The sequence below is a fragment of the Hibiscus syriacus genome, unplaced genomic scaffold (assembly GCF_006381635.1).
Source record: "Hibiscus syriacus cultivar Baekdansim isolate YM2019G1 unplaced genomic scaffold, ASM638163v2 tig00110577_pilon, whole genome shotgun sequence".
NCBI lineage: Eukaryota > Viridiplantae > Streptophyta > Magnoliopsida > Malvales > Malvaceae > Hibiscus > Hibiscus syriacus.
The window spans coordinates 83,263-97,516 of NW_024062788.1; the positions used below are offsets into that span (position 1 = coordinate 83,263).

The following is a 14,254-nucleotide window of genomic DNA, read 5'->3' on the forward strand; positions in this document are numbered from 1 at the left end:
CACCAATCTTGACATGTACGTGGGGATGGATCAAGGGAGCTGGTGGGATCATTGCCCCCTAAAAATTTAGGTACTTTCTATTGATAACCTCGTTTCACTTTCCTGATAAAATTTGATCTTTCTAGAATGAAATTCATCCAGTAAACCAGCCAGGCTGGCTTCAAATTTAGCACCATCCAAACCTTAATTACGCATGTACTTGGCGTCCAACTTCCTTTTCCTACTAGCTAAAGCTACAAGTAGATACTAAACATTAATACCACCAACGGCTCCCTTTCTACCTCCTTGATTCCCATCATCTACCTTGATTTCTTGTGAAGATTGAGAATGGCCAGTGCTACCAGCCAAAAGAAAATCAATGATCCGACCAAAGAAAATATTATAGCAGCAGTCATTTGGTGACAGAATCCAACGAACATATTGCAAACCTTCTTCCACTGCACATGCGAGTTACCATATTGGCTTAAGACCCCAACGGCAATTGCTGCCCCATTCGCAGACAAGAGCAACCCCATTATGGTCATGTCCAGAACCACCAGAACTATACCTGTCTTTTCTTTGGATGCCCGAACTGCCATTGATGCTACCAGCGATGCTGCTGCGTATGAAAATGCTATCGCGTTCGATATCAGGAAGTACCTAACAAAATGATATACGGCTGAGTCAGACATTTTATGTTTCAAATAAGATCGTCGAGATCAGTGTCGAACATGTTTAATTTAAGATGGCTTGAAATCCAAATTTTCAATTGTTAGTTATTCATTTTAATGATTATGTTCATCCTGAAACTTTATTAATTAAAAATATTTCTAGATACTACTGATCAAGATCTAAGACTAAAACATAAGATTTTTTTATCAGGAAAAAAAATACCGTAATGGGTGATATCTACGTAAGCAGGACATTACATACAGACAGACAGAATCTTGATGGATGGAACAGAAACTAAAAGAAAACTCACACAAAGGCAGACATGTAGTGCCACTTAGCAGTGACGGGGACGTGCAAAGTGGGTAAGGTTTCTGTGATAGTTATAGGAATAATCTTGGTCTCCTTGTCCACACCAGTTAAAATGGCTGCTACCAACGTCAGAGTTAACACCAGAACCCTTAATAATCCATCGCAGTATCTAATTCTCCTTGAACTCTCTACCACCTTCAAGCTGCTCCCAATTCCATCCATCTTAATCTCTAGAAAGAAAACTTGAGCTAATGGAGAAGGGTTATTGAGGTACAGAAAGGGTTGACGGAAAGGGTTTAGAAAAGAGTGAATTATGGGGATAGTTAATGGAGTGGAGGTTGGAATAAAGGAGGAAGTTGAGGATGCATTGAAGGCAACTGGCTGGCGGCATTAAAGGAGGTCAGTGAAATAGTGTCTTTAGAGTGGAGGAAGATGTGTACGTAAAACCAGCAGGAAGTCGAATATTATTGCGCCAGGGTATCGATCCAGCGTCCTGCACAACCCCAACCCTACATTTACAATGTGTATTAGATGCCTGAGTAATGCAATGCGGTATCCGATGAGAAAAACAGTGACTGGCTATGTTGCTTGGTTGATGAGAGACCTACTTGGTTCGTTTGACGAGCTGATCATAAAAGAGATCATTACTACCCGTTTTAGTAATCTGATTTTGGAAATTATTGAAAAAGGTACCAAATTCATTTAAAACTACTTTTTAATGCCTATGATGACACTCAAAAGAAAGGTTGGATGTGAGGTTGGCTCACTTGGTTGAGCATTCATTAATACTTTGATAAATATTAAGGTTAGAATCACTTGGTTGATTATTAAACACACACCCTTACTTTAATATTACAATTATCCTTATACGACCTTTAACTGTGTAATTCGTTTTTAGCTGTAGTTATAAATGGAGTTCCGTTAAAGCATTCTGCTGATATGGCGCATAGTTATCGACCTCCTTGGTACTGCCGTAGAGTGACACACTCTGAGGAGAGCTAAGGGAACCTGATTTTTGCATCAAAAGTCGCCTTTAGCTCTTTTCAGGGTGTGGATAGAATCTTGAGGGTGTTTTGCTCTTTAAGCGGCACCCAAGGAGGACAATAATACCTTTGCGTTATTGGCAGCACCATGCTATAAGAAGTTTCACTAGATGAGTGGCTAAGTATTTGATGGTTTATTCAGGGCTTCGCTAGATGGAATATAGATTTGTGATATTGCGTTCCAAAATCTTAGATTGCTTCTTGAATATGATTCTTTCAAAAGTTAATTCATATTCTATGAAATCCTTTTATGTTTAGCAGAGGGAGGCAGGATAGACTACATGCTTCTGCTGGAAACATGTAATCCAAATTCTATATCGATATTCCTTGCATGCAACTAGACAATTATTCAATACGTACTTTAGAGCAGACATAGTATCTGATAATGCAAGGATTGTTACAGGATGAGAATGAAGACAGCAAGGGTAGTAGGACAAACAAAATGAAAAATTCAAAGAAGATGAGGAATAGTTCTCACAGTTTGAAAAAAGTGTATGAGAAGCAGTGGGGGGAGAAAGAAAAGGAAAGGATAGAGAGAGAGGCAGCTATTCAAGCAAAGAAGGAACAGAGAAAGAAAGTTGAAGCCCAGAGGAAGGTAGAAAGGAAGGAGATGTTCAAAAAGACAAGACATGGTCAGCCTATAATGAAATATAGAATCCAGCATATCTTGCAGTCTATACAGGGTTCACCTGGATGAATTTATCAAATAATGTAGTGGAACAAATTATTTTCTTGAATAATGCAGTCGACAAATTATTTCGTGAAATAGGATAATGCTACAGTAAACTCCGAAGATGCATTGGAGTCCAAGCGACTTACTCAAACCTCTTGAAGATGCCGGTGCAAGCCCCTCGAAGTTACATGGTAATCCATGCGTCTTCCCCCTCATTTACCGATGTAGGTAATATCCTCAACCCATACACCCTCACATGCATGGGCTATGCACGATTCATGAAAGACTCATTTACCGACGTAGGCTTTCCATGCGTCTTTCCCACTGAACTTGTGAATTCCTCATGCAGAGGCAACAGTAGCAGAGGGGAGAGAGCAGGGGAAGGGGGGTCGGTTCCTACGTAGGTACATCTCCAACATGCGTCTCGCGAGTCCCTGGTGTGGCCGATAAAGTCCATGGCATTGAAATGATAAAAGTGTAACCCATACTCCTGCACTCCTATCCTGACCTATACCCTATAAGAACAAGTTAAACATTAAAAAAAATCTTTCTACTATATATATGTTAATGAAATTGAGTCAATTGCAATTCAGAAAATTGATAGAGGGAGCAGAAGCAATTGCAATTCATAAAATATTTTTCAAATTTTTTGGTTGAATAAAAATTAAATTTATATAAGTAATTACCTATATAAAGTATTTTTTAATATTTTATAATATCAATTAGGGACGAATTTAGGATCAAACTTTAAGAGTAGTGATTACTTGAGTCTAAAACAATAAAATTTCATGAAGTATTCGATGTAAAAATACTAGAGAAACGCATTTAGTTTAACTTAAATTTCAACTAGAAATTTTAAAAGGGCCAAAACTCTTCTACTCTCTACATGATCCGTCCCCAATTTCAATTAACTCTATGTGAGCGAGTGATTTGCTTAACAGGTATCAACTTTTATCTGTAATGTTTTAGGGTAATCAACTCCTCATATGTTACAAGTGCTCGAAAAGAATCAAGTCGATTCTGGAAAAAGTTGGTCCCGGGTAAGATAAATTTTGCATGACCTTTTGACACACACAGGTGAGATGGTAACTGGTGCAACAAGTTCAATGGTATCCAGGTTTAGTTGTATGTATGATAAAGACGACGAAAACAAGCAAATGAACAGATTCAGTGCGACTGCCATAGATGGAGAACCATGATTCTTATCACGTGGCATTTCATTACAAATGAAGACTCCATTTCTCAAACCATCTTCTTGGTTTTTTTTAATTAGGGTAAAAGTAAACAATAAGTGAATGGAGAGGTAAAAATGGATGAATTCACGTACGCAGAGCATTATGATTGGCATTGATCATTGACAGTAATAGTAGTTAGTAGTAGTTGTAATCATTTTGGCAGTGCAATCATTCATTCTCTAATTACACCCAACTTTGTTCGTTTCTCCTCCGCCGCCGCTGCTTTTTTTCTTTTTCATTTAATATTTGCTGATAATAATGGTGTGAGATAATTCTCTTTATATAAAATATATTTTAAGGATAAATTTATAATTTAATTTTAGTAAAAAATTTATTATTCAATGACAGAAGAATGATATTTTTGAAGAAAAAAAATTAAGAATATTTTAATTCAAAACGTCAATAATCCAAAAATACTAAAGAGATGTAATGACATTCCCAATAATATACCTAAAATATCAACTATTAATAATAAAACATTATCGAAAATGAAATTCCCAACCAATTAAACATAAAAATATAGATTTAATTCGTATAAAAATCTCACGTTCCTCAACTATGCAGCTCCTAAGCGAGTAAGGGTAAACGAGGAGTTTTTCATACAAATTAGAAAGAGTGGAGATGAGAGCAGGTGGGCACTGTAGAAAGCGAAAGAAAAAGAAAAGAGAGCGTGAATGAAAGAAGCCGAAAAGGTTGTCAGTGTCTATCACGTGGCACAACATTCGAGGAACCAACCCTCATAATAATATGTATATGCCCTCAAAGTTACCATGTCATGCCTCTCTTTCTCTATTCCCCAGTAAAAGTTGTAAGGTAAAAATAAAATCATAAATGCGTATTGTTAGATTGCTTCATAATTACCACAAGATTAGATTATATTATATAGTGTTGGATATGCAATGATTCTCCGTAAAAACAAGCCTTGCTAGTGTCTTGTTATTATTGTCGCTGTCTTTTAACTCTTACTGATGCAAAGCCGATCTAATGATGGGGAAACTGTTATGATTCCACAATGGAGTCGTCAGAGATTTCATTCTTACTCCATGAACAAAGAAAACGAAAAACAACTGCTTGGGCATGCATTCATTATACCATCATCACACAAGAAAAGATGTCAAACGCTGCAACTTCTACGGTGTTCCATTAGGCTAACGATGACGGTTTCAGGTCGGAAGATGATTACTACGCGAAAAAGACGATACAAAAATCAAGTGCATAAGCATCCACAAGTCTTGTAAACGTAGTAGTATACATTATAACTATGGAGAAACAATGGAAAAATCTGGTACCCTCTACATGCTATGTTCTCATCCACTCCAATCAAACCTGCAATTATGTTAAGCTACATATAAATTAAGGCGGAACGATGACTAGGAGGGTGTGTACCTGATACATTCATTCTTGAAATCAACTGAGCTCATAGATGATGCCTGAACAAAGCCTTCAATGCATGACCTTACGTTCTTCATCCATTGTCCAAACAAAGGGAGGCATGTCAAACCTTGGCCCAGAGACAGACCTATATATGTAGAGCTTCTCAACTGGGCAGCTTTCGGGTCTTGAATCTGGAGGTTCCGTCTCATCTATAACTTCAACATTCAGCCTGGGCATCTTCAGCCCTATTAGCTTACAAGCTCCGAAACTCACGGTGCAAGATGACATCCAAAGGGATCGCATTGTCTCCAGCTTTGCAGCATTGGCCAAAAGAGCCTTGTCCCCAAAGGGACAGTCCCGGATCTCTAGCTTCCGGAGGCTTTCACAGCCGGAAAGCACATGATGGAGTCCTAAATCACTATCTCCCGCAAAAGCCACGGACAGCATTTCTAGTTTTTTTGCATATGTCCCAATATATTCAAATACACGATCTGTGAGGAGACCAGAGAGGGAAAGCCGCCTGAGATCCTTGCAATGCTCGACAATGGCTCCAAAACCAACATCAAGTGGCTCGAGGGTCAGGTAATCAGCTGTTTTAGGCTCAATTATACAAAGACGAAAACGTGTAAAGTTTGGACTATTCTGGGCTATGGTGACTAATGCTGCATTAGTCATTCGACGGCAGAAATACAAAACTGACTGTAGCTTAGGACAACCCAAAGAAACAGCGACAAGGCCCTGTTCTGTCAAGGAGACATGCGGCTCTGCACCAAATGGGTCAGATGGGAACACACGTAATTCCTGTAGGTCCTTACAACTAGAAGCAAGTGCTTCAAGGCCACTATCTTCAATGTAGTCAAGTACCTGAAATTGAAACCGCTTTATGTGCACAACACGTTTAAAATAGCAATTCTAACCCAGCAGTGCTCAATCTGTTTATTAAACAATGATGCCAGATTAATAAGCTTACCAAAAGGCGCTGCAAATTTGGACAATTGCTTACAAGCTTGATTATTTCAGGATTCTGTATGGTAGCATAGCTTAAGTTCAGAGATGTTAATCTAGAGCACACGGAATAAAGAGCTGGAAGATAAGCCGGGACCACATCCCAAAACCCAGACAAGCTCTTTAACTCCTTGCAACAAGAAAAAGCTCCAGCCAAGTTCAACAAGACATCAGGTCGTAGCTCAGCAGAATAGCTACCAGTGCCAAAATCAACCAACTGTGGCGCACGATGTAAAATGTTGGCAATCTTATCAACGGTAACTCCACGGTTGAGCCGAAGAGACTTCAGGTTGGGACATCTACCCACCAGGCGCTCCAAGGCTGAGACACTAACTTCATCGGATCCCAAGCAAGAAATGTTTAGGGACAGTAAGGATGTGCACGTCTCAGGAAAATGTCTAAGCCAATGCCCACTCAAATCATCCACTTCACTTTCCCTCAAGTCCAGCTCTCTCAGATTCCTGCATTACCAAGTAGACTGGTTCACAAAAACAACATACAAGACGCGGGAGTAATAAAAACGACAATCTGAATTCTAAAAATAGAAAAACCCAAAATCAAGTAGGAAAAAAAAACCTAGAGTGAACTTGGAAAATCATGTTGTTGAACAAAATTAGAAGCTCACTACTGTCATTGTCATTGAAAACGACTAGACTACCACGCTAAATTTACCTTCTTTTCCCTACAATGGAACTTACAAGAAAAGTTGTATATTCTTTACGTGTATGATTGCTCAGTCAGCCAAAACTATCACTAAACAAGAGGGAATTTACGACTAACAAACAAAAAAAGAGCCGAGTAAAATGAAAGAAAAGTAATGACCCAGCTTGGAAAATTATTCCCCCATCAATCACGTTGACAAAAAATCCATCATTAATAACAATAAATCAAGAGAAAAGGAATCTAATTAAAGAGCAAAAACAAGACCGCATCTCGAAGGAATTAATCATCAAAATTCTGAAAGAACCCTAAATCGACTCTGCTAATCAAAACCAACAAGGTATCCAAGAATAAATAAATAAATAAATAAAAATAACCGGTTCACCTCAGATCTGAGAAAACCAGAAGCAGAAAAAATACAAGGAAGAAATAACTAAAACAAAAAGGCTAAGCATTGAATCTACAAGTAAAGCATCCAGAAGCACATTTTCCACTCAATTTACAATCCTACGTAACATTGAACCCAAAAATCTAGCTAAAACAAAAGCAAATTGTAGCAAAGCTTTTATCACTGCAAAACCAAATGAATTTTTTTAAAAAAAGAAACAAAAAGAGTTCATGAAACTCACTTGCAACCAGCAGCAATGGCAGCAAGTCCATCGGTTGAGAACCCTTCGCAAGAAAAAAGCACCAGCACTTTGAAATTCTTAAACGACTTAGCGATAAGCTCCAAGCTTTCATCCGTAACTACCATCCTTTTAAGCCGAATCTCTTCGAGCCAAGGGTAGGCGCCAGCCATCTCGACGATCCACGGAAGAACGTAGCCACCCCAACCGTCTGGGACCAGATTGAAGTCCGCGAAGTGCGGCTTCCCTTTCAGCTCAATGGATCTAACTTCCGGGAACCGCTTAATAACCATCCTAGGGCTCACGGCATAACAGTTGCCGATAAACACCTTCCTCCGACACCAACGTTCTATTTCGCACCACGATTTACACACCACCGAGACCGCGTTTCTGTCTTTGTCGGATTGGATGAAAGAGAAGACGTGCTCCAGCACTTCATCCGGAAAGGAATACATAATTTTCTTACGCATCAGTTATAAAAGCACGCACGACACAAAAAATCAGTCTTTTGATTGGAAAAGATCAATGCCTGTTCTTCTTTAAGCTCTTTGGTTCGAGTGAAACTTAATTTAGTGAACCTCAAAGAGTTTGTCTTTTTTTAGATCTGAAACGCCATTAACGAAGCTTACAGGGAGCAGGGAGGTAGAGATGGAGAAGGTGAAGTGAAGTGAAGTGAAGTGAAAAGACAGATAAATGATAGGATAAGGATTTTTAATTTTCTGTGCGTTGGGAAGATGGGTTAGTCTTTAACCATGGTTAAACAAGTCATGTGAAAGAATAGAGGTACGTAGGGAATGATGAACGTTTAAGATAATGACACGTGGTAGAGAAGAGATGTGGACCGCTGATGGCGATCTTATCCGTAGGCGACGAAGCGGAGCCGCAGAAAACAGGTGTCCATGTGAGAATTGAGTGGGACCATAGGGTTGGCTCTATTTTTATAAATATTATTAGGCTGTTCGTTCAGTTAAAATGGAATCGAATTGAATTGAATTAACCATAACTAAATTAATTAATTTTTTTTCTTTAACGGTTAATAGAATTGAACTTTTTTTCAAAAATATTAACTGAACTGAATAAATTTCGGTTAATTTTCGACTTAATCGATATTTTTAAAAAATTTCTAATTTATATAAAATTAAATTTTTTTAATTAAAAAAAAGTTTATAATTAATTTAAATAATATATAATTATAAAAAAATTTCAGATAAATTTTTTAATTAATTAATATTGATTTAGGTTTAAAAATTATTGGATCTTAAATTATTAATTGGGTTTTAAATGGTTTGGGCTGAGCTTATATGTTATATATAATATATTTAATATTTTTTAATTAAAAAATAATTTAAATAATATATAATTATAAAATAAAAAATTTATATAAATTTTTTAATTAATTAATATTGATTTAAGTTTAAAAGTTTTTGGATCTTAAATTATTAATTGGGTTTTAAATGGTTTGGGCTAAGCCCATATGTTATATATAATATATTTAATATTTAAAATTTAATTTCGGTTAATTCGTTTAATTAACCGAATTCGAACCGAATTAACCGTTAATCGAATTCTAAAAATTTTCTTAACCGTTAACCGACCGAATTAATTCGGTAACCGAACTAATTCAATTCGGTCGGTTAACCAAATTAGTTCGGTTATTTAAACACCCCTAAATATTATAGTTAAGTTCGAAACAAACTCTTTTCTTCAATACAGTTCGTTGATAAAAACAAATGAATCACGATGATATATATATATTATTTACATCAAAATTTATAATTTATAGCTAAAATTTCACGAGAAAAAAAATGAAAAAGTGACGTCAGACAAGATAGAGATTTTCCTGTAGGCTGGTTCCAACAGATGATTCACAAGAGAAAATTCGCCCAAAACCAGAATAAACAAGTCTCTAGGGTTTAACGAAATATTATAAAATCAAACAATGCCAAAATCAGTCCACAAGTTGGACTGTTATAGCCAAAAATTATGTTTATCCGAATTTTGCCAAAAATAACAAAATCCCGAAAATCACTTTAAATTGAAATTTGAAATAAAATAAACAATCTGCAAAAAATCCGGCCCAAATCGGATTTAAATTGACTTCCTAACTGACAAACGAAATATTACCATAAATAGTAAAAAATAAATAAAAATAGTGATTCGGAGGGGAAAACGGCAGAATTTGAAGTCGAACAACATGGAGTCATGCTCTATGTGGACAGCGTGCGCGTCAAAAGGGGCTTTCCGGATTGGGGTCTTATGCTCGATTTCGACACCTGTAGCCAAAGTTATGGCCAAAAGACTGAAACGCACTCAAAACGGCCCCAATGAGGAACATATCACAATCAACTCCCGCCTTTGCGCTGATCTGTCAACTCATGCTATCTCAGCGCCATCAATGTGCAATCTAACAGCTCAGCATCATCTGTCTCGGATCCCCTACATCAAAAAGAAAATCAATATCTACGTATTTTGGTGATAATTTGATAGTGGTTTAGTCTAAAACAATTAAATCCAATAAATAATAAAAAGGGTGAAGTACAAAAATGCTCATCAACTATGAGGTGATATTTTGTTTAGTCTCCCAACTATTAAAAGTTACAAAATGATTTATCGACTATAAGATGTTACTTTATTGAGTCATTTTATTATTAAAAGTTATAAATTAGTCATTCAATTATTTATATGTTATAAATTCATCTTTTTCTGTTAAAAAATTAATAACATGTGAATATTTAGGGTGATCATTTTTATAAGACTCAACAAAATAATACTCTATAACGAGGGGACTCAAAGAGCTAGGTTGTGATGTGCGTAAAACTAATTGTTTCATTAAATGGGAATAAATCATGAGTAAAGGTATGTTAGAAAAATTAATTGCCGCTGAGGCGTTAGCACTGGCTACAAAATATTAAATAAAAATATTTAAATAAAGAATCGATTAATTGTGTCGTGATATTAATCATTGTCTTGGAAACAAATTCGCATCGATGTGTGTAATTGTTATAATGGACGAGTGGCCTCCGAGGTTAGCACGACTCTCCAAATTCTGTACACCCGAAAGATGGAGTGGACTTGATGGTACTACTATTCTCTCAAAACTCAAAACGACACTCCGAATAGGTTTATAAAAACCAATGAGAATATTTCTAAAACAAACAATTTGCTTAGGGATGATTTCTCTTTAAGTGCATATGAAATGGAAAATTATACATCCATCTATAGTCTCAACATAGGGTTAAATGGTAAAATATCCAATATCAATTACAAAATAATTAATTGTCATAAACATTATTCTAATGACCATAAACTATATTAAATATTTTGCAACGACAATAAATGGTATAATAAACTCTGATAAATAATATTTTATCAGGAGGATATTGTTTAAAAAGAAGCACATATGAATCAAATCGGTCAACACCAAATGGTCTATACCCAATGTGAAATTCTTTGTATTACCAACATTCCCCCACTAATACAAAAAAAAATTATTTGGTAAAAATGAGAAATTTGAAGTCAAAACACGAGAAAAGCAATAGTAACGATGAGTAGTTATTCTCTTAAATAAGTGAACAAATCTTGAACTTTCTAAGATTAAAGTGAACTCATAACACACAACTCTTTCATCCACCAAAGTCATTGATGTGTCTACAAAGTATATATACGAATGTATATATACAACCCTATTTCCTCAGGATTCTAACAAGTATACTAGAAAAACGGTCCAACATTTTTCATAGAATGAGGGTAATCTTTTTCACTTACGTAGGTTATTTCATCATGTTTATCTCAACATAAACCACCCAAAATCGGGTTATGAAATAATTAAGAGCTTTACAATAGCTCATCCTCACAATAGGTAAGGTGGATTTCTTTAAATTAATTTTAAATAAACCACTCAAACCCTGGGATAAGAAATCATTAAGAATAAATATTTAACCTCATTAATCGGTGAATTTAATGTCTTTATCATCAGGAACACCCAAACTTTTGGATTTGAATTCATAAAGAGTTTTAATAAAACTCATATTTTCTAGCGGTAAGTTCATCTAGTCATCCACGATTAGGACTACCCACTCAACAGTAGGTTATGAGCTTATTAAGAAAATATATTCAACCAAAATCGAAAAATTCATCAAGTATTTTTCACTAAGACCACCCAAAGCCTGGGATATGGAGGTAGAAATGTATAGTATGAGTCTTTTCATGTCATCATTTGACCATACTGAACTTAGATAACTAAGTTGAGTATCCACCATGAATTTCTCAACCAATGAACTTTATACCCATCCCCTCAACGAATCAAGAACCAGCTTCTAAATTTAATCATTAGTAAGCGGGTCAACTAGGTTCCTCTCTCACTTTAATCATCATTTTAAGACACCCCGCATTTATGGTGCGGGTAAGGATTTTGCATCTCGGAGCTCACACACCCCTCTAGTCTACTGAGGTTGGTTGTAGAGGTGTATTCGGTTCGGTTTTTTTACCAAAAATTGAACCAAACCGAAATAAACAGTTTTTCAAAATTTAAACCGAAACCGAATGGTTAAAAAACTGAAAAAATCGAAACTGGTTTATTCGGTTCGATTTTTTAACGGTTTGGTTTTTTCGGTTTGGTTCGGTTCGATTTATCAATTTTTCAATGAAAAAATCACTTGAAACTATATTTTTTTAAAAAAATTGCCTATTCGGTTCAATATGGAACAAATGGGTTCCATATGGAAAACCCGAACCGAACCGAATCAAAAGAATGAAGATTTTAAACCGAACCGAAAACCAAACCGTATAATGTCAAACTGAACTGAACCGTTTTACTCAGTTCGTGTCGGTTTTCTCGGTTTCGTTGCTCAGCCCTAGTTGGTTGTCCAGAATCTCTACATTGGTCAACCTCCTCGACTATCCCACTCTTCGAGTGTCGGACCTTGCGCCCAAGCTAGTTAGCTTTAAGTGCCTCGCGCACTACCTAAGGATATATCCAGACTGAACTATACTTTCGATAATGCTAGCATTTTCTAAAGGAACTCGGGTGTCCTGATTATTTCCCGAGCATCATCCAAGTCTATTTTATGTCATCCTAATTGATCTTGTTTCTAAGTGTAATATTAATATCATTAATATTCTCACCTGTAGTCTTATTTGATGATAAAATGAAGTGTTGGGGTACGTCGAGTCTAATACCCTCGAGTCATAAAACACATATGAAAAACTCCATTTTTCAACCCCAAAGATCTTAGTGAGGTCCCCAAACACGATTAAAGTTTTATTTAATCAACAAGGGTCATAATAGAGGCTTTAAACACATTTATAATTCTAAAATAAGAATTTCACCATGAAAATGCTTATCATGCTCAACTCAATCATTTAAACTATCCGGAACTTCTAATGACTCACTATGAGTATAGAAGAGTTGTAAAGGTGTTACCTTGGTCCTTGGATAACTATAAACTTTCTCAACTCACTCAAGATTCAACTTTTCTTTTCCTTTAGCTCTTGAGCTTTCTTTTATCTCCTTCACTAAACAAAATGAGAAAATAGATTACCAATCTATCTATGGGTTGAATAACATCTAAACAAACTCCCTATAACTCAAAACTTAGTTAGAATTCGTAGATTCCCACAAATCTCTCAAGACCCATTTTTTGTTCTATGCATAAAAACTAATGAAATGTAACTTAAAACAAAGCTTGGAGTATGAAGATTGCCATTCTCACCTTAGTTTTACCATACTAGACTTGAAATGCTTGAACTCTCACTTGGAATGGAAGAGGGAAGAAATAAATTATGGAAGAAAGAAGAAGAGCAGCTGGTGAGAAGACAAGGGGAAGTGGTTCACGTAAAAAAATAATATATGGGAGGGTTTTTCAGCTTTCAAAATTAACCATGGGTAAACTACACTTTTAGTCCCTCAAATTTCTAAATTACATAACACCCATAACCATCAACCAAAACTCTTGGGCCCTAACTCAAGCCCAAAAATAATAAACTTGGTCCACTAATTTATAAGGTTCTTTGGGCTCATCTTTGGGTCTCGGGTTGACCCGAACTGTTCACCCGGGTTTCGAGTTATTACAGGGAGAGTTATAAGATTTGCTTTAAATTCTCTTTATGCACAAACTCATTAAAAACCATTCAGAACATATTATTACGATTTTTTAAACATTTTCTTTAAAGTAAACTTGCAAATGCATGAAAACCTAATAATATTTTGTTGCTAATCATTCTTTCAACCTTTTCGTAAAAGAATTTAAAATTTTGATTTTTCAAGATGTATGTGTAACTGAGGTCGTTCGTAACCACCATTTGCATATCAATGTTGCATTCAAGATTTAGAAGGAACTTCACTTATTAGGCAATTCGTTAATATTTTTCCATGAACAGCAATTTCGAATTCGCTTCTAAATTGTTGGAAAATTTAACTATTGCAAAACGATGCGTTAGCAATGACTGAAAAATATTAAATGAAATATTTAAATGAAGAATAGATTAATTGTGTCGTGATATGAGCCATTGCCTTAAAAGTGAATTCGCTCTGATGTGTGTAATCGTTACAGTGGAAAAATGATCCCCGAGGTTAGCACGACTCCCTAAATTCTGTATACTCGAAATATGGAGTGGACTTGGTAGTACTACTCTTATCTCAAAATTCAAAACGGACACTCCGAACAAGTTTATAAAAAT

The 14,254-nt window shown here is 35.9% G+C and overlaps 2 protein-coding genes across 2 annotated transcripts; both read right to left on the bottom strand.

The window, feature by feature from the left end:
- Window positions 1-257: 257 nt before the first annotated feature.
- LOC120133224 (CASP-like protein 1E1) lies at window positions 258-13,253 on the bottom strand. The gene is made up of 5 exons (XM_039149854.1): window positions 13,249-13,253; window positions 12,999-13,005; window positions 6,674-6,675; window positions 962-1,190; window positions 258-639 (listed from the first exon to the last, which is right to left on the bottom strand). The coding sequence occupies exons 4-5, from the start codon at window positions 1,180-1,182 to the stop codon at window positions 300-302; spliced, it is 561 nt and encodes a 186-aa protein (XP_039005785.1). The 5' UTR covers window positions 1,183-1,190; window positions 6,674-6,675; window positions 12,999-13,005; window positions 13,249-13,253; the 3' UTR covers window positions 258-299.
- On the bottom strand, window positions 5,066-8,248 carry LOC120133223 (protein TRANSPORT INHIBITOR RESPONSE 1-like). Its single transcript, XM_039149853.1, has 3 exons — window positions 7,580-8,248; window positions 6,256-6,751; window positions 5,066-6,149 (listed from the first exon to the last, which is right to left on the bottom strand). The coding sequence occupies exons 1-3, from the start codon at window positions 8,044-8,046 to the stop codon at window positions 5,355-5,357; spliced, it is 1,758 nt and encodes a 585-aa protein (XP_039005784.1). The 5' UTR covers window positions 8,047-8,248; the 3' UTR covers window positions 5,066-5,354.
- Window positions 13,254-14,254: the final 1,001 nt, after the last annotated feature.